The sequence below is a fragment of the Ascaphus truei genome, chromosome 6 (genome assembly GCF_040206685.1).
Source record: "Ascaphus truei isolate aAscTru1 chromosome 6, aAscTru1.hap1, whole genome shotgun sequence".
In the NCBI taxonomy this organism is placed as follows: domain Eukaryota; kingdom Metazoa; phylum Chordata; class Amphibia; order Anura; family Ascaphidae; genus Ascaphus; species Ascaphus truei.
In genome coordinates this window covers 96,523,919-96,549,958 of record NC_134488.1, presented here as the reverse complement: position 1 = coordinate 96,549,958, position 26,040 = coordinate 96,523,919, and the positions used below count along the sequence as shown (strand labels likewise).

The 26,040-nt window shown below is 42.8% G+C and overlaps 2 protein-coding genes across 8 annotated transcripts in view; one reads left to right on the top strand and one right to left on the bottom strand.

Annotated features, from left to right (window-relative positions):
- Nucleotides 1-26,040, bottom strand: part of CCDC106 (coiled-coil domain containing 106) — a 61,881-nt gene that overhangs the window by 20,959 nt on the left and 14,882 nt on the right. Inside the window, exons 1-3 of one of the 7 annotated variants that reach the window (XM_075605247.1) lie at nt 8,179-8,473; nt 7,706-8,028; nt 3-104 (exon numbers count right to left, since the gene is read on the bottom strand). In XM_075605247.1, coding sequence (XP_075461362.1) covers nt 3-30 — 28 coding nt within the window. In that variant the 5' untranslated portion in view covers nt 31-104; nt 7,706-8,028; nt 8,179-8,473. The other 6 variants (XM_075605248.1, XM_075605249.1, XM_075605252.1 and 3 more) reach the window with 6 other exon arrangements.
- Nucleotides 17,117-21,885, top strand: LOC142497444 (uncharacterized). Its single transcript, XM_075605236.1, has 2 exons — nt 17,117-17,199; nt 19,257-21,885. The coding sequence occupies exon 2, from the start codon at nt 19,308-19,310 to the stop codon at nt 20,781-20,783; it is 1,476 nt and encodes a 491-aa protein (XP_075461351.1). The 5' UTR covers nt 17,117-17,199; nt 19,257-19,307; the 3' UTR covers nt 20,784-21,885.

Genomic DNA, 26,040 nt, shown 5'->3' with positions numbered 1-26,040 from the left:
ACTTGTTTGTCTCCGATTCCGATCAGCCATTGAGAGTATTTATTGCAATGTTCCTCTAGCTCAGAAAGAGATGACCTGAAGCGTCACGTGCTTTAAAACAAGAGCTGCAAAGGAAACAGAATGAGACATCACAGGGGAAAAACACTTTTAGCTCAAAACAATAATCAAAAGAACAGGTAAAAAAAGACGGGGTGTGTGCCGAGCACACGCTTTGTAAGTGAAACATCTCTGCGCATGCGCGAGTGGCGTTGCTTACTTCTGTGCATGCGCAAATGGCCCTGGCCACTTCTGCGCAGGCTGCTTATGCGCTGCGCGATTAGGTAAGGGGCTAGCGCACGCTCATGAACGTTCTTGATAGCTTTTTCGGCTAGAGCAACGATTGATAGGCTTGTTTTATAGTTGGCGCGAATGTGCGAATGCTCGTGCACATGACGCACACTTTTTGTGTGTACGGGTCCATGCTGTGAGCGACAGGCTATGACGCGCACGGGTGTGTGAGTTTATATATATATATGTGTGTGTGTGTGTATAGATTGTTTGAAAGTTAATAATTGATTATATAATATTTTAAAAATAAAAAAATAAACAGACATGTGAGAATAAATAATTTATTAACATGTGCAACTTTGATAAATAAATATATATACACACACACACACACACACACACACACACACACACAAACACACACACACACACACACACACACACACACACATACAGTATACACATTGCAGCTTCACTCCGAGCGGCGCAAAAACATACTTTTCTAAGTGTTTCCCCCGATCGGCCGGCTCCACGCTTACTGCCGTGCGTGCGCGCGGCCCTAGTATAGAACGCCTGCCTAACCACAGCCAATTATGTGCCGCGCGTGCGCACAGCGGAGCGAGCGCGCCCACTATAATGCGGGCCTTAGAGCTGTGAGATTAGCCAGCGGAGGGGGTTGTGGGGGGTGAGCGTGCGTGATCGTGCCTTACTTCCATAACAAGTTTTCATCTCCATGAAGGAGTTTTGTCCTATGAGAATTTAGTGGGTGCCTGCAAAGAAGTTTCACTTCAAAAAGCAGAAATTAGCAAGAGGTACTAAAAATGTATCTGATTAACCCTTCCACAGCACTTTGCTAATCAGGTGAAAAAGGAAGATGGCATACTGGGCAATACCGTTATTTCATTTTGAAAGACGTCAATGGAAGAACTAATCACAAAAAAGAGAAATGTGATCTCAACTCCCTAATAGTTTTGGAGTCCAAACAGAGCAGTTAGCTAGCTCAGAAGCAGTATGAAAGGTTAGCTACAAGTGATCGGAAGACAAACTTGTCAACAGCCAGTTGGAACCAATTTCCCCTACCTTTACAAGTGGAGTAACATGACACGAAGGGAAGTAATTTTACATTTGACCTATGTCAACTACCCACTAATAAGAAAAACAAACTATTCTACTCTGCAGGCAAACCATGCTCAGAAGAGAAGAAAAAATAATCTTGAGAGCACGCCACGTTTCCCCATGTATTGTGCTGGTCACTGTAGCTGGTGTATTCCTCTGTAGAAAGAAATACTGAAATCTTAGCATCAGAAGCAAGCTATAGATTAAACAGGGGAGCGCAAACTTTTTGTGCTGCGCCCCCCTGTCACTCTGCCCCCGGCTCTCGCGCCCCCCTGCCTACTTTCATTCGCGTCAGATGACGCTGCGTGGGCGTGTGACGTCAGGTCACATGGTGCCGAGGCGTCTATTGACGCCGCGTTGCCATGGCGACGCAACACAGACGGCTGAATCCTGGTAAGTAAACAGTTGCAGGGGCCTCACGCGATCCCCCGGCATTTAATTTAAATGCCTGGAGGAAGAGCGCGGGGCCTCTGCAACTGCCTGCGCCCCCCGAGCACAATCTCCCGCCCCCCCTGGGGGTCGCGCCCCCCACTTTGCGCACCGCTGGATTAACAGACACAGTTATGATGCGGACCAAAGTGATATGTTCCAAGGTTAAAACATGGTCACCAACACCTTAAAATTAGACATAAAGATAAAGATAAGTAGGTAAATATTTAACAAAGTCATTTTGACGTTTTTCTTAACCATCCTCTTAAACATTATACCCGGATGCTTAGGGGGGTGTTTACTGCCCCACATTATTTGTCCCTTATGGAGAGGCAGTGCATAAATCGGATTACTTTATCACAGGGGTGGAGCAAGCAAAACGAACAGGAGACTGGATCCAGTTTATGGGGCAATCCTTCCTAGGACCAAAGTGAACTAATTCCAGTGACATTTAAAAGGGGGTCTCATCTGGGTAATTGATGCTTTTTAAAAATATATATTATTATTATTATTAGCCCTGACACCTATATAAGTGTTATTTTTTGTCTAATGTCGCAGTGTGTTCAACACGTGCTTGTACAGACAGAGTCCCTCCTCCCCACAACTTTATTGGTTCTCCGACAGGGACAGGGTGGTAGAAGGGTAAATAAACTACTTCACTGACAAACACTTCCCTAAATCAGAGGCCCTGAAGGAATTCAACTTTGAACTAATTTCCCCTGAAAAATGAAAGCAACTAAAAACCTAAACTATTAGCATTGTTAGATTTCTTCTGGCTATGTGGGACTGCTACTTTAATGAGATATGATACTATTTGAAGAGCACAATTAGGTAAACACAACATTAATAATTTGATTTCATACAGTATGGAATACAGAACTGGATTTAAATTAGTTTATAAATAGGCACTGCTGGGACAGGAGAACAACCCAACCTGCAGGACAAATGGGTGTGTGAGGCGATGGAACCAATGTCTAATTACAGAAAAATGCTGTTGCAATGGCGGTTCACTGCTCTCCGATAGAAATTAGGAGAATACCAAGCGCAATCGTAGAAAAAATTGATTTGACAAAGTCCCACGCTGGGACGAAACGAGTCAGTGATTTTGTCATATGTATAAACATTTTGGCTTAATAAATTTGCTATTTTTCTACGATAGCGCTTGGTATTCTCCTAATTTCTATCGGAGGGCAGGGAACAGCCATTGCAACAGCATTTTTTTCTATTTTGGGTAGGAACACGCCGATTCTGCGTTCTGTCTTCAGCTCTACGTCACGGCATACAACGGCAGTGAAATTGTTTCCGGATCGTGAGTACTTGCCAGCCATTATTCTTTGCTATTGTGTGGGACACCAGGGCATAAGTGAGGGCTGCGGTAGAGGGGTTTATTTGGCCGTGGGACATACTTCACAGGGTGTTCACCGGCATTTCAATCTCCTCGGACCGCTCAATAGACCCCCGTCCTGAGGCCGAGGCCGGATACATGCACGGGAAGCATATGAAGTACAGATAATGAATATAGCCTGGACACTCGCAGTTCAATTTTTGTGTTCATAGAAGATATCATGTTTTCCTGACTGTTTTTTGAAGCATCAGTGGTGGAGGTTAATTCCTCTTCCTTTCTACAATATCTAATTACAACTGCGTCAATTACTAAAGGGAAATGGCTTAGGAGATCCTGCCCTGAAAACATTATCCAATGCATGGCATCCTATTGAAAGTGTTCAAGGTAATCTCCAGGCTGTGTTCATGTTTGACAACATTATTCTTGAACTTGGGAACGTCAACTTTTCCCTTTTCCTATGTTTAGTAAACAAAAGGCCTGATAATAATAGCAAGTTGTAACACTGCTCCTCTCTCACAATTAGTGGCTATTGCAGAGTAGTTTTTCAGAAACAACATTCATTTTATCCCCCAAGCTGGTTTGCATTGGTCAGATATTTTCTTTAACATGTTTTCTACATGCCGATAGCAGCCAGATGTTCAATCTCACAAGTTTGGGGTTGACTGTATCATATCTATGTTGCTTCAGATTAGGAAGGTGTGGCGGAATGGGACATTAAAAAAATAAAAGAATATAAAAAAAAATTAAAAAAACAACACACTGACTGGCCAGTCTTAAAGATATTTAATGTCATACAACACACTTGGCCCCAAAATAGAAAAACATTTAAAAACCCCAAACAAGAAATAAAACCTAAGAGTCTGAAAAAAAGAGAGGGGGCGGGGGGTGAAAGCACAACTACATCCACCGTTTAGCCATTAGACAAATCAGCAGCCTAGATTTAAAAAGGGATGTTATGAGTTATATTATAGTTTGTTTTACTTGCTGTAGAGGCAAAACAGTGGTTGACAAACTCATGTGCCTAACTAAACTTAACACTATCTCAATCAGCTCTACAAATCATACTATTAGCCATTAATTACCAACGAACAGCATCGGCAAGAAAAATACAGAATGTGTGTAACCCCCTGTGTGATGCAGTCCACATACTCGCACTGCCCCCTGGCAGTTTCCTCTCCAACGTGTTATGGACACGTAACCGTTAATGGACATGATAGCAGTCAATGATCACGGCTGTTCGAGAGATGGGACTAAGATGGAGAGGAGCCTTTTAAAAACGGAGACGGCCATTATGATGTCAGATCTGCGCGAACTGGAGTGCTATCCGACTTGTCAGAAGATTGCGGAGTGCACACGTATACACGTGGCAGTAGGATTAGTGGATTTCAGTCAGGACGTGACCGGCTGTTCGAGCACTGTCAGAGGGGACCCTCAACGGCTACAAGCACAGTGGCACCGAAGCACCCTTTTCAAAGTACAGGCCTGCTACAGTTATTACATAACTAGCTCCCACGGTGTGCCTGCATCATCACAAAGCCAACATACCCAGGATTGAGCTCAGTAAATACTGACATACACCTGTGCAGTGTTACTATTGAACGTGATTGTATCATTACTTTCCATGTGGCCGGCCCTACAGAGCTGCCACACTTTGTTCGTGCCGCGCATGCACGATAAACGCAGCCCAAGTCTTTCTATAACAACCCACAAACTGGGCTTCAATCAACCACAATCATGGTTTATTGTACTCTACTGCCATTTACATCAAATATGTGATGCAACACTACAGCAGTCTAATGTTACCTGAGCTGTACCCACTCTGTGCACTGTGGTCGGTTACCAAAACAACATGGCAAAAAGCCATCAGCGAGTTGAATACTTCTGCCAGCACGTGGTGAGAAAGTACCAACGTTTCTGTTTCTCAGTAATACACCATCAAGGGAATGGTGGTCTGGGTGTTTTATCATCAATCCGATCCCCTGGTAACTTTATAGCTACTGCGGTTATTCCATTGTTACATAATGTACAAGGATTGCCCAGACAGGTATCGATAAGAGAGAGAAAAGAAGAGCTCGGAAAGGATTAAAAAGAAAGTTGTGAACGGAGGCAGCCACAAGGGTAAGGGATGTGGATGCACAATTACCGATGTGCATGTGGCACCATGCACTGGGATTACACTTCGAAAAAAAAGTACTGGAACCATATCCTACGACCCTCAGATTGGCAGTACTATGGATGGAAAAAGCTGGCCATTAAAAAGATACAATCCCTCATAGCCAGACAGAAAACAAACCATTATAAAAGAATTTAGAAGTCTAATTGTCTTGCAGTACTGGCTACAGCGACGCTACCCGTGACATCACACATCGCTGTAGCAAAAGCTGCACACTGATGTGAGACGTCGCTGGCGGCAAGGGGCTATGCGATTGGCTGCTGCCAGTCACGTGATGCGGCTTTCTCTGTAAATCTGTCATTATTTTGACTACAGCGATTTTGGTAGCGGTGATGTCACACGTCGCCCCCACTATAGCCGGTCGCTACTGGCTACATTGAGTTGCTTTGCGGCTGCAAGCCGTATTACATGGCGGTAGCCAGTAATATAAACGCAGCCTAAACCAATCCAACCCCATCCTGAAAGCAGAGGTTTGGCTGCTTACATTTTTGGGGGAAAATACAAACTGCTTTTCTTAGGGCCTCTGAATAAGAAAGTGTTTGTCACTCAAGTGTTTTATTTACCCCTTACCCCACTCTGTTCTCATCAGAGAACCGATAAAGTTGTGGGGAGGGGGAACTCTGTCTGTGCAAGCACTTGCTGAACATACAGCAACATCAGACAAAATGGAGCAGCCAGAGGAAATCAAACCCCTAGTTCACCATGTTTACATTACAAACGTAAAATATTTATTTTAAAAAAATGCTAAGAGATTTTGGTAAACAGATGTAACCCCTTAAACATGTCACTGTCATTAGTACACTTACACTGTAAGTTCTTTGGGGCAAAGACTCCTTTTCCTAATGTTTAAAGTGCTTTTTCCCATTATGTATTACTTCATGTTACTTTGTTGCATCTATTAGTGCTCTGAAGCTCGATGCACATGGATGGTGCAATACGAGATACAGATGTAGTTACAGGTGATCCCGTCATTCCCCCGCAGCTGGGCATTAACACTGTGGGGGAGTCTGATAGAAAAGAATCCCCCTCCCTAGCAGCCCACAGCTCTCTCCTTTGCCAGCTACGGTAAAAATGCTGGGGGAGGTGAGTTTGACTACATCTGTATATTCACATACTACAGTAGGGCCCCGCTTTACAGCGTTCCGCTCATACAGCGTTTCCCAATGTATACCCATATTCATTAGGTTCAGCGTTTGTTCCGTTTTTCTGGCCATTTTCAGCATGACGCGCTCAGCAGCAAAGTATCCGGCTGTCACTAAACAACAGTTTTAGTGCGTGCGCAACTCCTTGTCAGATGCCATTTGTCAGCGAAACAGTCAGTTTACAGCTCTGCATCTCTATTTTCAAAGGTACAACACAGTACAGTAGGGCCCCGCTTTACAGCGATTTCCGCTTTACAGCGGAGGCCTGGAACGGAAACCGCAGTAAGAGCGGGGCCCTGCTGTATGCTCCTAGGAGAAATTGCCCCTTTAAAGGTTTGCTCCGTTTAGTATTTGTAGGATCACAAACACTACATTAGAACAGCAACTTAATTGGTGAATGTATTCCCCTTGCATACATCCAACAGCTCTCCCTTCAAGGAAATGCCATTTTGTCTACAATATCACAGATCTCATCACACACTGTACTTAATGTACAGAAAATCAATGGCTACTGCACAAAGTGACTGGCCTCCAATAATCAAGCAAGTGTGATACAGGAGTTGGTCAAGACTATGAGAAATGACTGCCTAACGTAATACACAATAGTATGTATGATGCCAATAAAGGAGATTGAAGTGACTGTGTATTTTGCATCCTGCAGTCACCCAGCTGAAATATGCCATAATAGAAGGTAGCATTGGTAAGGCAGGATGAGCATTGGTCAGGGTCATCCAAAACCAAACGTGTGAAATGGAAACAGACCTTGTAGTTAGAAGAAGCAATGAATCATAAGTTTCTCACCAGTACATCTATTCCTGTGTAATAATGTTTGTCATTACACAATATAATATGTGTATGCACATACATCCCTATGTCACTTTAACATTGTACAGTGTATATGCTTTTAAACAGTACTACTTCCTCTAAATAGGGGTACAATAAAGGTTAGAACTATCTGTGAATACTGCACATAAACAGTTGTATACACTACATCACACAATAGCAAAGGGACATATATCCATGGAGTTTATCTGTAATAGGGATAACAAGGGAGAAGCACTCGGGTAGCAAGCACCCTGAATAGAGCATTAAGGAGATGTGACAGTATAAGGTCGTCTACCCATTCACAGCAAATGTAAATGAATAATTAAGATACTAAGTGGCTCACACAGTCATATCTACAGCAACTGCCTAAAATCATGTGTATACATATGGATTCATTTTACAACCCACCTCGGTAATCAGTAGTATCCTGGAGACAGATCAGGGATACACATGGATATATATATATTATATATAAAGATCTGTCAAGTCAAATCAAATGGCAGCTGGTTGAATCAGAAAGGAAGAGAAGTGGTGAATTAGAAACAGCGATCAGATGGGATAAAAAATAAAATGGCTTCTTTCCCATCCCCCACGTTTCATTCTGTGTCTCCTTCAGCTTTCTTTGCACCAAAGGGGTAATTATGTTGCAACCACACACACCTCTCTAGCTGTGCTCAGATTCGTTGGTAGGATAGATGAGAAGAGCCAAAAGCAATAAGCTAGTCAAGATGCTAGAAAGAAAAACATTGAATAACCGGGTTATAATGTTCTACAACACACAAGACGTCTATATCCAAACAGGTCAAATAAAAAAGGGAGCTTCCAGCTCACACAAGATCAAAACGATTCAGTGACTCAAACCAACACTGCACACAACTCACCCACATACTGTATGCTCCGAACGGCAGAACTGATACATTTCCTCTCCCAGGCTGGGAGCGTCTGCAAACTCTCCCCGCAACAGGAAAGTGTACTGTATGTGCTCACTACATGAGAAAAGTATATAACTCGCGTATATATAAACCACCAGACTTCTGTGTTTGTATGTTAGTGGAATAAAATACAGGGATTGCGAAACCTTCCAATAATTAAATACGTTTGTTGAAGGGGTTTCACGTTTTGCAAACCAAGTTGCTACTTGACCACGGGCCCTTCCTGTCCTTACAGGGACTGTCTTCCAAATAGTTGTCTGTAGCTGGAAATTGGGAGGGAGCGGTAGGGATGGCTGGGTATTTAGTTTCATCTATTACATGCTCATGTTCGTTGTACAATTCTTTTCTTTTTTTCCCCCTAAATTAAGCTTTTTCACCAGGGCTTGCAAATAGTTTATCAGATCAGTAGGTTTTTAATGGGATTTTTATCATTAGGTTTGTGGTACCTGGACCTAAGAAATCCTCTTCCCGGAATCTTAGGCACCGTCTGCAAACACATCGCCTTTCTCTATTCCCCTGGAAAGTTTCGCCCTAGGTATCGCTACGCTGCTATAGGATCAACAGGTTTAGTGGGGCAAAAGCAGCACCAGATTTAACAAAGAAAACACTCCTATTGCTTTTAATGGGATTTTCACCGTTGATAGTTTGGGGTTTTTGTTCTTTAGAAGCTTGTTGTACATTTCCGATGTTTTCAAGATACAGTATTACATTTTTACTCGCAAAATGTTCACATATACATTCTAGGTTGACATGGGAACTGGAACTAGAGGTGGGAGCAGGAGAGGAGGTGGTGGGCGCTGCAGCTCCCATGATAAGGTTTATACATTTTGACATTGTCATAATGCATACAGGTTACTGATTTTGTATGTACAGCATCCCCATCCATTAAAAAGTTCCTGCACTTCTGTAGGTTGACATTTATGGGTGCTGTGTATCAAGCTGCCAACACTATAGTTCTGTTGCTAAAATGACATAAGTGCATTGAGATTGTGTGTTCATTAACAACATTCGTTGATTGTCTTCTAGCTAGTGATATGAGAAGTGGCTTTCAGCATAAAAAAGAGACCATTGGTTTATGTGTTGTATCACTTTTTGCATCATTCTGCAACCATTGGTTGTTTTAATTTGTTTGTGCATCAATTTAACTGTATAATTCGTGTTACCCAGGTCTGCTTTGGAATCTATAAAAGTATGAGATGTATAATGTAATAAAATATACTTACATTTGTCACATAGGATGCACAATATATAGCTGAGGGGACATATGGCATTATAACCCTTTAATGATCACAAAAGGCTATCGCAATTTAGTGGTAACACACAGTTTTTCAGATTGATCATTTTAAAAATGTTAGACAATCATTTTTTTTTTCTTCAAGTGCATGAACATGTCCAACTTCAGTTTAGGATCATACAGTATCAATACTGTATATACTATTGTGATGTACAGGCAGTCCTCGGTTATCCAACGGAATCCGTTCTGGAAGTAGCGTTGGATGGTGAAACCGTTGTAAAGTGAGTCCCATGTTAATCAGTGGCGGTGAGCGTTGGATAACAGATTCAGGCGTCGGACAACGCATTCCAGCGTCGGAAAACGGCCCGTAGGGTTGCATTGTAAAGCGTTGGACATGCCATTCGTTGTAAAGTGAAACGTTGGATCACGAGGACTACCTGTATATTTCACCAGGCTCCGTGAATTACTTTACAAAAAGGTTCTATATCTCTTTTAGACAAGAAAGAAGTAATAAACTAGAGAGAATAGGTAGGAATGGAGAAATAGCTAGGGGTTCTAATTTATGGAGGTAGAGTGGGGAGATGGGAGAGTGGGAGTTTGGCAGGATGGGAGGCAATCATATTAAATACAGATAATACTACAAAACTTCTAAAGACTAAATCCAATGGAGTAGAAAGGCACTAGCAGACAAGATAACATATTTGCTCAATACAGACTGGATTTTTTTTTTTAAATACATGCTTTCTAATGCAAGAAGCTTGACAAATAAAATGGGGGCGCTTGAATTAATACCTACAAGGGATCCCACATAGGCATTACTGAAACATGGTGAGATGAAACTCATGACTGGGCACTTCATTTAGAGGGCTATCCCCCTTTTCGGAGAGATCCTTTATGAAGGAAATTATAGGACTCTTTCAGTGTGACATGGGCAGGCAGATTATTGGAGATGAGGAAAAAGCAGAGGTATTAAAACAAATCATTTGCCTCTGTATTTACCACGGAGGAATCAATTGCAATAACAGTGCTACAGAGGAAGCCACAATCTCTATATTAACGAACAATTGGTTAACTGAGGAAGAAGTGCATAAGCGGCGTGACAAAATAAAAGTAAATAAAGCACATGGCCCAGTTGGCATACATCCAAGAGTTCTTAAGGGTTAGTAATAGCAAACCATTATATTTGATATTGAGGGATTCCATTTCCACAGGCTCCGTACCACAAGATTGGCGTAAAGCAGATATGTTGTCTATATTTAAAAAGGGAGCTTGATCACAACCAGGAAATTGCAGACCTGTAAGCCTAACATCAATTGTGGGGAAGCTACTTGAGGGTTTAGTACGAGATAATATTCAGGAATAACCAATGGAAAACATAATTATTAGTAACAGTCAGCATGAATTTATGAAGGATACAGTAGGTCATGCCAAACTAACCTTATTAGTTTCTTTGATGAGGAAAGTAGGAATTTAGACCAGGATAATGCATTTGATGTGGTATACATAGATGCAGCTGATTTCACCAGCAACAAAGGAAAGGGTTTGTAACAGTAAGGGCATTTAAAATGTGGAATTCATTACCAATGGAGACTGTGATGGCAGATACAATAGATATCTTTAAGAAAAGGATAATCAGCAAAAGCTGTCCAAAGCGCATAAAATGTGTAAAGTGATATTGTGATTAAAGAATATATAAACACTTCATAATAGGTCTATGATGACCCAATGTGATGATTATATAAACAATATTAACTATATATAGTTGTTAGTGCAGTATATAGCCCAACAAATACATAGTGAACCACAGTGTATATAACAATAGATGTGAAAATGTGATAAACCAATATGGTAATGATAATACAAACTTCCCTATGGGAATCAGAGGATCTGCTGCTGTTTCATGAAGGGATGTCAGGGCATCACCATCTATATGAGCAAAAAAAAAAGAAAACGCCTCTCAGCGTAGTATTTTGATAAAATGTATATTGGTAAAAAAGGTGGTGAGATATGAACGTACACAAATAGAGTAAATATGTGTATTTAAGTATAATAACCAGGAATCCAGGTTTCCCTGATGAAGTGATCTAGCGTCACGGAACACGCTGCAGCGATACTGGATTTTGACTTCCTATAGAAGAAGGCCCTAATTCTTCCATTGATTACAATGAAAATGTTCTAATATCGTGGGATAGTTACATTGTAATATTATAACACCGAGGAAGGAGTGATAGCAGCCTCAGAACAGGGAAAATAAACAGACAGGTTCCAGGACAGGTTATCAATAAAAAGCTTTCCTTTTCTGTTCCAATATCCTGGGAAAACGTGATTACTGCAGACAAAAACGTCTTTCCACTGTTCTTGGCTGTCACATTAAATGGAGAAATTCATTATGAGCTTGTGAGTAGAGCTGTACTTTGTATCTCTATCTTAGAGGAGACCGGCACTTTGAGGAAATTGTTAGACTTTGAAAACCCCCATAGGCCCATATTCACCAAAGGGTGCTAGGATTTAACGCTGCCTAATTTCCATTGAAATGACTGGGAGTTCAGATGTGCCAAAGCGTAGCACCCTTTAGTGAATATGGGCCATAGAGTGAAATAGAAGCCCAGATCCACAGAAGGGTGGTAAGCTTTAACCCACATTCACTTCCATTTATTTGTATGTGAGTAAAGCTGTGATAAAATTTAACACCCTTCTGTGGATCTGGGCCAGAGAGAGAGAGAGAGAAGAAAGAAAGAAAGAAAGAAAGGAGTTTATGTAAGAATCACAGGCAGCAAAAACATTGAGTTAGTGAGAAATAGACCATGCAGCTTTGAAGCGAAATTAAAACATAATACAAACGTTTATTTCCAAGAAAGTACAAAGAAATCAAGTAAAGCCATATTTTAAATGTCACTGATTAGTTTAACTGATTTAAGCATAGCTGAAGCTTCCTGCTAAAGGGATTGGAACCTGCTGGTGGCCCTGGGTGGGTCCTGCATGTCAGAACATAGTATATAGATCTGCCTGGGAGATCAAACACATAGGTGGCATGAAAGATGGACTTACCCGATTATTATGAACCGCTATTGTGTATCCATAAATATCAACTTGCCACCCGTAATTCCATAATACACTACACCCCTTCTGTGCCAGAGGGATAGGCAATGCAAGGCCTGAACAATGACCTGTAATAGGAACACTGGAATTAAAGCTTCCAGACTAAGGCTGTAATGTCGATCACTTTAAAAGTGACCTCTATTAGGCTGCGCTTATAGTGAGCACTTCATTGCTTGCTCGCGACCGCGTGATGTCACACGCCCCCGTTGCTAAAGCAAAAGTTGCACTTGAGTAGTGCGATTGCACTGGCGGCAAGGGGTGGTGAAATCAGCAAGGGGGGAGGCACAAATTACAAGATGGAGATGTCATAGGCTTGCCGCCAGTCACGTGATGCGTCCATCGCTGTGTAGCACAATGTCATTTGTCTCCTGTGCTTTTGGTCTCCACGTTGCTACGCAGCGCCGTCGCGCCCACTATGGGCACTCGCGACGGACTTCGGGTACTTGTTTTGGCGCTGTGCGCCATAACTATAAGCGCGGCCTTAAAAGAAGCAGAAAATGAGACACCGAATAATATGTTTTTGTAAAGAACACAGAAAATATGAACAACATTATTTTGTTGTTTTGAAACTTGTTTTCTTAAGTAACAAACCTATTTTGTACTCCTTATTTTGGAGAAAATTGTAAATTTTATTGTGTATATACTCAGGCAGATAAAAGCAAAAAGTCTTTGGACTGCAATAATAAAAATAGATAATGATTTACTTTAGAATACAAAATCTTGTTAAATAGTTGCAATTCAGCTGTAAGTGATATTTCCACAGAAAAGGAAAGCTTTTTATTGGTAACCCCTGTCCTGGAACCTGTCTGTTTATTTTCCCTATTCTGAGGCTGCTATCATTTATTTATTTATAAAATATTTTACCAGGAAGTAATACATTGAGAGTTACCTCTCGTTTTCAGGTATGTCCTGGGCACAGAGTTATAACAGTGTTATAATATTACAATGTAACTATTTTCTATGGCTTCTCAGCCTGTTGCCTTGACAACTCCCCTGTACTCCTCAGTGAGTTGGGCTGCTCTTCCTCTCCCCTGCTAGTTGGTGCAGCCTGTGCCTTATTTCCTGCTTGTCCAGGCAAGCATACTCCCTTTTAGAACCTACAGCCTTGTGAGTAACATTCTCTCTCACTATTCTCCCAGAACAAGGCAATACGTTTTTACCTTCCTCTTACAAATGCCATCTTCTAGTTATTTTATGTTTTTGATAACACCCCTCCAATAAAGTTAGAGAAAATAGAAGGACTCTGTGTGCATTTAAAGGGGACGAGTTTATACTGCCTAATCCTATTCATTACCTACACTGAGCCCAGGCCAGAACAACCCTAGTTACTGTTGGTCCTTTTGTTTTGAAGTAACGATACTCGTAGCAAACAAGGGACTCGTCTGCACACAAAAAAAATCCCAATGGACTCTGTATATCAGGGAGGTATCCTCCAGAAAACCACCTGTAGCTTATCTTTTTGGGGTGATCCTTCCCCAACCACAAACGTGAACACAAAAATAAAAGAAGAAAGCGCACTGAGGTGAATAGAAAAAAAATGTATTAAAACAGACACATTCAATTCTCACTTCCATGTGAGTAAATACAAACTGGCTCCTGTCATATTCCATAAGTGAAAGGAGTCCCGTCTACCAGGAGTTGGGTGGCGACATGCAAGGGCAGCAAGCGGCCACCCAAAGGAGTAGGAAGAAGGGAATTCCAACAGACCGATGGCACGAGCGACCTCCATTTTTCCTTTTCTTTTGAACCCTGATTCTTGTATATTTGTTCTATTTTTCATTCCCGACAATGAGATGCTGAGTGTTTAAAATGTAATGTCCCAGGGATTGGGTAAATATGGAGTGGATGCCATGAACGGCAAAATACGTATGCAGACTAAATTGAAGTAAAGGCAATTTTTTCGTCTAGCTCAGCGGTGCGCAAACTGTGGGGTGCGCCCCCTTGGGGGGGCGCAAGATTATGTAGGGGGTATGCGGGCTGCTTGCAGGGAAACCTGGGGGTGGGCAGAGCTGTGCACGGGCGGCCAGAAGCTCCGTGCTGCTGCTTCTATGTGTCTGTGTCTTGCAGAGGGGGCGGGGCTTCTCTCTGCACACAGACAGCCCCTCCTTCTCTTCCTGTCTGCTTCCCGCACCAGTTTTCAGCAGCATGGGGGGTTGGGGGATCGGAGCATGTTGCCCCCCCAGGAGAAAGTAAGTGTGTGTATTGAGTTTGTGTGTGTGGGGGGATTGTGTGTGTGTGTATTGAGTTTGTGTGTGTGTGTGTGGGGATTGTGTGTGTGGGGATTGAGTTTGTGTGTGTGTGGGGGGGGAGGGATTGAGTGTGTGTGTGGGGGGATTGAGTGTGTGTGGGGGGGGATTGAGTGTGTGTGTGGGGGGGATTGAGTGTGTGTGTGGGGGGGATTGAGTGTGTGGGGGGGGATTGAGTGTGTGTGTGGGGGGGGGGTTGAGTGTGTGTGTGGGGGGGGATTGTGTGTGTGTATGGGGATTGAGTTTGTGTGTGGGGGGGATATTGTGTGTGTGGGGATTGAGTGTGTGTGTGGGGATTGTGAGTGTGTGTGTGTGGGGATTGTGTGTGGAGGGGGGGTTGAGTGTGTGTGTGGGGGATTGTGTGTGTGAGTGTGTGGGGATTGAGTGTGTGAGTGTGTGGGGATTGAGTGTGTGTGTCTGGGGTGTGTGTGTGTGGGGGCGGGATTGAGTGTGTGTGTGTGTGTGTGTGTGGTGATTGATTGATTGAGTGCATGTGGTGAGTATGTGGTGATTGATTGTGTGTGTATGTGGTGATTGAGAGAGTGTGTGTTGTAATGCAGTGGTGCGCAAACTGGGGGGGCAATGAGGTGCAAGATTATTTAGGGGGGCGCAGGCGGCGTGCGACGAAAACTGGGTGCGCGGGCCGGCAGACGCTGTGCGCGGGAGGACGCAAAAGCTGCGCGCGAGGGGCGGCCAAGAAGATGTGCACGGGTGGGCAGCCGAAGATGTGTGCGGGTGGCTGAACAGGATAGTGCAGGTGGCGGCCACGTGATGGTGTGTGAGGGCATGCGCAGGGGCTTCGGAGGTATGGGGAGGAGCACGTCCGAGCACGGTGAAGTCAAATGCCCCTCCCGGTGTCTGCCCTGCAATAGCGCTGTGTTCCTGCTCTCCTCCGCTGGCAACCTGCTTCGCTGCGATCCTCTACAAGTGAAAGGGTAGGCTGCCACTATATCAATCATACTATAAATGTACAGAAATAATAAAAAAGAAAGTGAAAACACAACATTGAAAACGGAAAAAATAATAATAATACTGTAGGTAGAAGTGTGAATGACAATGGGGATAGCAAGACAAAAATGGGGTAGGGGAGAGGGAAGGGAGGTAGCAAAGAGGTGGATGAATGCCCCCCCAAAGGATTGCCTTTGTGCACGTACGCACTCCCAAGCTTGGCGCTTGGGGAGACAAACAAAATTGACTTTGAAGTGCGCTCAGCAGCAGTCAATACACACACACACAGCCACACACAGACACACACACAAATAGCCCCGATCCACGCTTGCAAAATTATGCAGGACACCCTGTGCTCATGCTTGGAGAGTTGGTGATGTCACCGCTCTCAGTGGCAGCGTGGACGCAGCCTAATTTTGCAAGCGCGAGCTGTTGAAATATGTAAGTATTTAAACATATTTGGATTTATATTGTATACCATTTAATAAAGGTTTTTTTTGTTTTTTTTCCATGTGATTTTGATTACTGTACATCAGGCAGGTGGGGCCCGAGAAATTTTATGGATGAAAAGGGGGGCTCTGCATAAAAAGTTTGCTCATCCCTGGTCTAGCTTATGAGGGTTTATAACTTAACTAATATGAGACATAGAGGATAATCAAGCAGGCGAATGGGACTGATGGGAGAAGCGGCCAGGTCTTGCTCAGCACACAGAGACATCACACAAAAGGGCATATTTAAAGGATACTGCAAGTTATAATTTTTACAAAGTAACCTTGAAATATGATTTCAATGTGTGTAAACATGTTACTTTTATTTAGGCATCAGCCACCAAGATTTAGCATGCCACTGTTCACTCTGGTGCTAGGAAGGATTACATGTGTAACAGTCATAGGGATAGAAAATATTTCCCAATATTTTTTAGACCACATTTTCTGTTCTGCATCCTTCTGCGCAAGTAATGTAAATGGCACGTATACTACTGCAAGTTAACATGGTAACAGAATACTACATTTAATTCCACATAATTTCATTCAGTTACCTCTCTATCATACGCCACATAACACCTGGAGTTACATTTTCACTGGTTCAGAATGCACTGCATGTGAACACAACACCACCGACAGCCTCCCTTTTCATTTAAAGAGAGTTTTCCCCACTTCCATAGTGAAATTCGTTTCTAACCAAGCTTTGCTGTACTGCAAATACACCCTGGCACATTATATTGTATGCCCTGTAAGGAACAAAGCGATCATTTCATTTTAAGGGTGACACTGCAATGGTGAAGGGTTTTAGGAACAGAAGTAACATTTCTCACTTCCACTTGGCTTGTGTTTCCATCAGGACTGATTCCACTGAGGCACCTTTCTCTTCCTATTCAGAAATATACACTCCCCCTAAACCACTACTTAGCCAAAGCAGCCCAAGAAAGGCAGAATAATTCAGGTAAGAAAGAACGCTCTCCTGCAGCACTAATTACAGAGCATCCACACTCAATCACCATAACAAGCAAGGCATGATAAAGAGAGAAACACAGCAAATAGAACACAATACAGCAGGCAGACTATGCTGGGAATATGTGTAATGTAATGATTGTATCACTGAGGCTAGGTGTAAAACATAACATTACAGTTCTCCTGCATGCATTTCACAACATAGGGTTCTGGTTTAATTCCTGACCACCCCTCCCTCATCTGCTAACAATACATAATCCAAGGGCTCTCTAACTAGGTTCATTTGTTGCTTCCTGCAAATCAATATACCATTTCAAAAGAAATATATATATATTTTCTGGTGTTGGAAGTTGTGCAGATAGAGACTTTCTCTGCTGGACAGGGTCTGCATCCTCATAGAGCCAACTTTTATTTTTCTGTAGGGAGGCTGAACAAATAATGGTGGTTTAGGTTGTGGGTGGAGGGGGAGGATCCGTCTCTCCCTTGCTCCTGGTGCATTTGCTCTTCTCTCTCCCTGTAGCCCACTTCTGTGTTTCTCCCTTCTCTGTTTCTCCCAGTGCCTCCCTTCTCTCTGTTTCTCCCTGTGCATCCCTTCTGTTTCTCCCTGTGCCCCCCCTTCTCTGTTTCTCCCTGTGCATCCCTTCTGTTTCTCCCTGTGCCCCCCTTCTCTGTTTCTCCCTGTGCCCCTCTTCTCTGTTTCTCCCTGTGCATCCCTTCTGTTTCTCCCTGTGCCTCCCTTCTGTTTGTCCCTGTGCCTCCCTTCTGTTTCTCCCTGTGCCTCCCTTCTCTCTGTTTCTCCCTGTGCCTCCCTTCTGTTTGTCCCTGTGCCTCCCTTCTGTTTGTCCCTGTGCCTCCCTTCTCTGTTTCTTCTTGTGCCCCCCTCTCCCTGTGCTCCCCTTCTCTCTGTGCCCCCCTTCTGTTTTCTCCCTGTGCCCCAACTCTCTACTTTTCCTCTTTCACCCCCCATATCTCTCTTCTACCATCTGTCCTTTGTGGGATCTGCCTACTTCTTCTCCCCGTCTCCTTTCTCTCTGAATACTTGTGATAAATCCTGGAAAGATGTATGTGAATATTCCCTCTGCACCCCCCATTTATTAAATGTATCATGGTATTGTTAAGATGTACACTTGGGAGCCATGTACTAAATACATGTTGGAGGAAAATAGTATAGTTTTAAGCTTCCTTCTCTTTGCTATATGTGCGGCAACATGCAATATGAGAAGTGTCAGGAGTCATATGATAAAATAAAAACTCTGCTAAGTTTAAATTGCGGTAACGCTGACATCTGCACCACAGGTAAGAAACCGTTTTAGGCCTGGGATATAGTGGGGGGTGCGACGGAGCGCATGGCGTCATGCGCGTCTGTCGGACGAGCGATCTGCGGACTGAGATACACAGCGATGGGGAGGCATGGCCGTGACGTGGCTGGTTCGCCCTCATTGGCTGAACCGCTCACGTGACCCGGCCGTTGCCCGACAAAAACAAAATCCTTTGTCGCCTGAAATCTGTCGCACTTCCTCGCGTGCGCGCTCGCGCACACTATGGCCGGACCAATAGATCCCCTGCATTTTAAGAGCCGTGTGCGCCGTCGCTCGCACTATGGCCGCGGCCTAACATTCCACATAACTGCACACTCAAAATTGGAGCAATGCGTCAAGATACTTTCCTTGCTCCAGAATTGCCTTAGCACATAGCCTCATGTTCTTTATATAGGTTTATTCAAAAATAGGATTCGGATATTCAGGACATTGAAAGGCTGCAGAGCATGTACATTGTGTCAGATCTGATAGTTACATTTGACGGGTGTTAGTAATTGACCCGAAATATGGTACATACAGAAACATTCTGTCCCACCGGATTGTGAGCAACTGTGGAATAGTCATGTTCCCATTAAAGTCCTAAACTTGGACATTATTAAGCCAAACTGTGTTATGATTAGCTTTTTATGTTTTCAAACAACATTGTGCATCATTAAAGTGTCCAAAACCTGTAAAAAAAATAAGAGCTATTTGTCACAGCTTCTATTAACAATGTTTTGTTGCTTCATAGGTGAACTGAATTTCAATTTCCATTTAAATCTAATTTACAAAGTTTTTCTGAATGGACCCTGAATGCTGGAAGATGCATCAGATTGAACCTCGAAGTAACCTTCTGAAACACAGAAAAGTTCTGAATGGACCTAAGAACATGCAAATGAACTATGGCCGTTACCTAAATACAGAAAGAGAAGTGATGACAAACCATGGAACGATGAATGAAGACCTTGAAAAACTAGAAGGCACATTGCGGCAAGTCAGAGCAGATTACGGAAATGGTTTTCCGGCAGAAGAACAACGTGAAATGAAAAAAACATATTCGGAACAAAGTACTCTGAAAATGGTCAACAAATGTACAGTGAAGAAATGGGCTGCATGGGTACCAACATTTAACAAATATGGCCAAGATTCCAAAAACTCTGCAAAGACCGTTTTTGGATCCGAGGCTAAAATGTTGCCCATTCAGGTTCGAGATGTTGGTCGTAGTGTTCGTCCTCAAAAAGATATGACATATGCACAACTTTCCAGAGAAGAAATTAGGATGGATCCTTCCGACCCTGCTGATACCAAAGAGCATGTTTCAGTCCTCTACCAGAGAGCTAAGGTAAAGAGTAAAAGAAGTTCAACAACTGAAGCCATGTTACATGGTCATGAGGCAAATCACTGTGAAGAACCAAGCCTTTATCTAGGAATCCCTTTTTATCATCCACGTAAGAGGGTTGTGATCCAAAATAATGCACCACATCAGAGTCGTACAAGTGAAACTTGGCAGAGAATGAAAGTAACTGGGCCAGAACCTCCAATACATACAACGGACAAAGTGCACCAGAAAATCTATGATAAACACAGATTATATCACAAGGATATGCCTTCTGAAAGTACCGCCTTTACTCATAACGAGAGTAGCAGTGCTGTTGGTTTTAGGACTGGAGTGAATAAGTCTTTGAATCTACATAGAGATAAATCATTCAGGAGTTCAGCTCCTTCTCCAGACAAAGCAAAGGTGGAGGTCACATCTGCCAAACAAAGGGAAAAGCCAGTAGGTACCTCTACGTACAGGAGATTTCTACTTATCGATAGCCAAGGGCTGCCATACACTGTGGTTGTAGAGGAGCCTAAAACAACAAAAACAAACAGTCTGACCCAAGAGTCTAACTCTGATGGTCCACATATTGGTGCAGCAAAATCTTTAGCCCCTCGGAAGGTATATACCTGCCCAGTGTGCTTTAGGATATTTGAGTATCTCTCCTACCTCCAGAGGCACAGCATTGCACACTCCCAACAAAAGCCTCACATCTGCAAGATCTGTGGCAAGGCTTTTAAAAGGACTTCTCATCTTACACGTCACAAGTACACTCATTTCGGTGGGAAGCCTTGCCAGTGCCAGATTTGTCATCGTAGGTTCCGGGACGCTGGGGAGCTGACACGTCATCAGCAGATCCACACTGGAGAAAGACCTCACCAATGTGATGTTTGCCACATGCGCTTCGGAGAGCGCAGCACATTGCAGCGTCACATCCTTTGCAGACACGTCAAGTAGATCACTAAAGAACCACCGAAAAGCTCTTACCCAATTATATTGTCAGGATAAACTGAGATTATGACATTATCAAAAGCTTTACTTTATGGTATGCAGGTCCAAAATGTAAACTTCCACTGTGGACCAAATCAAAAGAAGCAGACTCCATGCTATAGATGGTATGGATCAAAATCAAATGGCTTAATGCTTAAGCACTTGCATTCCAAAGGGAAGCCCAAACAAGCAATGAAGAATGCACATACAGTAGTAGTTTGCAACAATATTTCAAGACAGCCTAGAGGTAGATTTGCATCACTGTAGCAACACTTTAAATTCCTAGCCTTGTAGCTCTGAAAGTAGGGAGACTAAGTTACTGTATGGGGAGAATGTTACTTCTGTATTATTATTTTTCTTGTTACTATATTTGTATGTTGAAACTATGAACCATTTTATACACAGACACTACATACAGAAGAACACAATAGTAAATATTTATTGCACTGGAGTAGGCGGTGGCTCGATGCCAAGTGTCTAGACTTGGACATGAAAACATGGTGCGTTTTTAGCCTCTCTCACCTTTACAGGAATTGGCTGAAAGCTCCAGTCTGATGTATTTAGCAGCTTAAACTGCCAGAAGCTGAGTTATGGAGGTGCAGGGCTGGGAACTCCTTTCATCCCTTTGGACTCTTCTGCCTGATCTGTACCTCGGTCTATCCCCAAGTCTTAGACTTAAAGCACCTAGTCTTAGGTAAGATAGTGCTGGCATTAGAGTAAACATGGTATACACAATTAATACTGTAATAGCTACACTAAATTGCTGTATTTGTAGTCCGTGTGTTTTATATGCTTTGTTGCAGATATAGCGATGTTTAAAATAGAAGCATCTTATCTCATGTAGTAATGCAAACACCAGAATAGTACATGACTATGGAATTGCAGTAACAATACATTCTGCAATACTGTTTTCTCATTTTAGTCTTGCAATGTGAATGTCTGGATGACTAACCATTATTAGTAATTATAGAATGATACTAACCTGACCTTTTGCTGTGTTGTATCCTTTTAATGTATTCATATGGAACAAAGTCCCTGCTATACAAAATAAAGCTCTTTTTTTTCCCTAGCAATCTTCTTATATGCTTGACTGTTTTTATAATGTGTGAATCAGTTGGTGACCAAAAATTAGTTGAAATGCATTGCATTCATGTTTCTTTTTTTCTTTGATGAATTCTGTGCTGTTGAACAATTATTGCTACAGTTTTGCAGTTGGGCGACTGATGATAAACTACCTGTAAACACAATTGACAAACATTATGATGTCCTTTCTGATAGATAACTCTCTGGCTGGACTCTACAACATTTCCTAATTATAGGGCCAAATCCAGGTGTGTTTTATGAAGATTAGTGGTTCGTCCTGTTACCAATATTCTTATAGTTGATGTTCTCTTAGTAGAAAATGCTAAATATATTTCAGTGATTCGGAGCACAGGGAGGAGTTTTTTTTAACGACTAGAATGATTTTGTGAATAATCTCCAAGCACCACATAAGATATCTATCATGTGAATGTCTGTTAGTGATTGCTAGCTGCTGCCGTCGTTTAGTGAATAATCCAATAGACACTATAAAATCGGCCTCTGTACACAGGGTTGGCCCAAGACATTGCAAAGTAAGCATTGGTTATGGGCAGCATATCTGTAGGGTCAGTAACCAGGACTTTGCAATGAGCTCCACAGGCCTGTGGCAACGAGGGGGTTCACTTGTGGCTTTCTGCATCCTTGTATGTGTCAAATTGTCTTGTGTTGCTATACAAGTATTTGCCGGTACACATGAAGTACCAATGTTGGAGTCAATTTGTGTGCCTGGCTGCAAGAGAGTATATGACTGTTTTATTTGCGTCAGTGTGTGCATGCCCATTGTGTGCCAGTGTATCAGCCAGTGCCAGTTTGAACTTGTGCTCCAGTGTATATATGGAAACTGGGGGACAAAGTTTGGAACGTCAAAATTACATTTCACTTACCCTGTCCACGGGCCTTGAGTTGGTCCTGCTTGTGCAAAGCATTGCAGGCCCATCTGGCAATAAAGGCCTTAAATCTATCATTACAGACATATTAGCCACTAGGTGGCGCCTTGGAGCTGCTACAGTGCTGACCCTGAAAAAATAAAAGTTGCCTGGGGCACAGCATGGATTAATGCCTCAATCTGACCTCTCATCCGGGAAAGGTGCCGATAATTATTTGTATTTACTATAAAACCATTTAGCAAAACTAAAGTCTACATTCAAACAGTATACACCCTAAATTAGCTCTATACGTATCAATGTGTGTGTAGATGGTTAGAAATAGACGTGTTAGTCCAGTTGCAATAGTGCACAGTGAATGAGTATTTCAGGTGATACCTTTTGTTATTTGTCCTAACAATTGATATTTCGAGAGTTCTCTCTCTTCCCCAGAACAGCAATACTGATAACAATTTAAGGCAGAAGAGTGAAGAGTTCATGGTAAATAAACAGACAAGGCATTAAAATGGATGAAAAGGCTAGTGAGAAATGTGGAGAGCATGCTGGAACATCAGCAGTGTTTAGAGGGTGTGCAGCAGAGGAAAAGGGTTTAAAACTAACAAAGATGTAGAGAGAAACATTACAAAACATGATTGTATGTGTAAGAAACTCCATATCAGCATTAAGTGCTCTTGTTTTAGTGTCAAAACGCTCACTCTCCTTTCCCCCCCCCCTATAAAAAAAAGTGTGCTAAAGATATCTTGATATATAATAATTAAACGAGCAGTGATTTCTGGCGACAATCATGCAATTTAGATTTGTAACGGAGTACTCACCACAAACAAGGCGTGACTGCGAGGCCGAGATGGGGTTTTGATATTACACCAACCCACAGCCGCGTGGGCGCGTCTGGAGTGTAGATTGGTCGAGGTAGCCGGGTCGGGGTAGATGAGGTCTGGATGGTCAGTAATACTTGCTGAGGTCGTTGTTGGAGAGTAGCGGATCGTAGGAGGTACTTAGCCATGGTCTGGATTGGAGAGAGGTGGAAAGTCGTGGTACTTTGCCGAGGTCAGTATTGGAGAGGAGCGGATCGTCGAGGTACTTTGCTAAGGTCGGGATGGAGAGGTGCAGATGGTTGTACGTAGCCGGGGTCAGAAGAACAGAAGAGCGGAGTCCGGAGGAATAGCTAAGGTCAGGAACAAGGATCAGGAAGCACGACAAGACTGTGGAGGCAAGACAGCAGTGAACACTTCGCACGTAGGAAGGTTTATGCTCAGCCGAAAAACCAGTGGGACGGCTAAGCATATAAGGCATACTGGGACCAATGAGGACAAGGCGAGAGGGGGCACGTCAGGAGCGCCTGCTGTGATTGGCTGAAGAGGTGCAGGAGACAGGTGTGGGAAGGTCTACTGACGGAGATTGGCGACGCGGTACCTGTGCATTTCCTGCGCGTACGTGGCGTGCCGATGACACCCCCGCGTGGGCGCAACCCGTAGGCGGGACCAGAGGTGGTGCATGAATTCTTGCGCGTGACGCGCCCGTAGACCAGCGGCTGGTAGATGGCCCAGGTGGCGCGCCGCAGGGGAACGGGAGCACCGGGCTGAGGTAAGCAGGAAGCGCTCCGAGGGTAGTGAGACTCACGGATCCTTACAAGATTACAGATAAATAATTACAATATTAAATAAATATTTATTCTAATTAAGAGTGTCCAAGTGTTCATAAATCAGTTCAGATACTCAAGGACATCTGGATTGAAAAACATCAGAATCTTGGTGGAAAACTGCTCAGTAACATTCATATACAGTATTGTGATCGACAAAGATCTTCAAAGGCTCCAGCAGCTCACTCACAGAAGATGCCCAGAACTTCCACATAACTAATGTGAAACAAAACAAGAGAAGCGCAGAGCCTCATAGCGTAAAACCATTAATCAATTGTATAAATGTCATATTGCGCGAACAATTCCAACATTAAACAATCACTTAATAATCGTCGATGGACCGCTCTCCAAAACCTGTATGTCCCCTTCAATGTTGATGGTAAGACGTCCTCTAGTTGGTCCACGTGGTGAAAGAGGACCCTCAGTCCTCCAGTCCAACCTTCGAGTGCAGGAGGATTGACAGAGAAATAACTATCTCAAATCCTCTGACATGGCTTCCCAATCTCCAGGCCATGCTCTCAGAATGTGGTTCAATGTCGGGGTACAGGATAAATCCTAATAAATCAGAAGCCCTAAATTTAACCTCGATACAACACGAGATTAAATTATTTCAGAGAAACTTCTCTTACAGGTGGAAAGAAATTCACTTCAAATACTTGGGCATACTTTTAACTTTGAATTATCAATCACTATATAAATATATGTAACCCTGTAAGAAATTGTCTTTTCCTCTAAAAATTCAAGCACACGAATGAACGATTACAGGACAATTGTTGGAAAGATGTCTTACAAAAATAAGGAAATATGTTTAAACACTGGAATGCGTTTGAAGGTCCTTTTAGAACTTATAATGTAAAATCTTCCTAGATTCAGTTACATGTGAAGTATTTTAAGTAAGAGAGGTGTGGTTAACCTATTCTAACAGCCAGAATTGACACAGAGGTCATACAATGGTTTTAAGTAGCTTGAACTGCTCTGTTTAGGTTGATACTGATTATTAACAACTGTAGGTCCTAGCTGAGAGAAGAGACACATGGCTGTTCTGGGATGTTTGGGGAAAGGACAGCGAGAGACAGACAGTTGCCATCGACAATTGATATTTTCAGATAATCATTTCAGACAAGATGCTTGAGTTCCTTATATGTTCACAAGGACATATTGTTACTTCAGTGGAATAACATACTGTATGCAAATACCATGTTAGGACAATACTTAAAAAGTTAAGATGGCTGACTGGGTGGTTTTATCTGGATAAATAGACAGCAGTTAACCTGAGATAGAAGTGCATCTTAATATCACCATTATGTAGCAAGAGAGAAACGTGTTACTATCTGGAGATAGAAGGATTTAACATAAAGATACCAACAGAAAGCTACCATGTGCAACCATCCTTACGAATACTATAATTTATTTGGAACGTCATCATCGCCATTCTTACTATATTTGTATTCAAGTAATTATTTTCAAAATAAACGTTTTGTTTCTGTGTGCAAAGATTAGAACGCCAAGTTCTGTTATGCCGGCGTAATCTATAGAAAAGACGTAAAAAGACATTTAACAAACCCCCTCTTTACCCTGGCCCCAAACTGATACATGTTGCTGGGGTGGGGGCCCGAGTCCT

Coding starts and splice junctions, on each gene's coding strand:
- LOC142497444 (XM_075605236.1), top strand. CDS start 19,308: ATGGACCCTGAATGCTGGAAGATGCATCAGATTGAACCTCGAAGTAAC.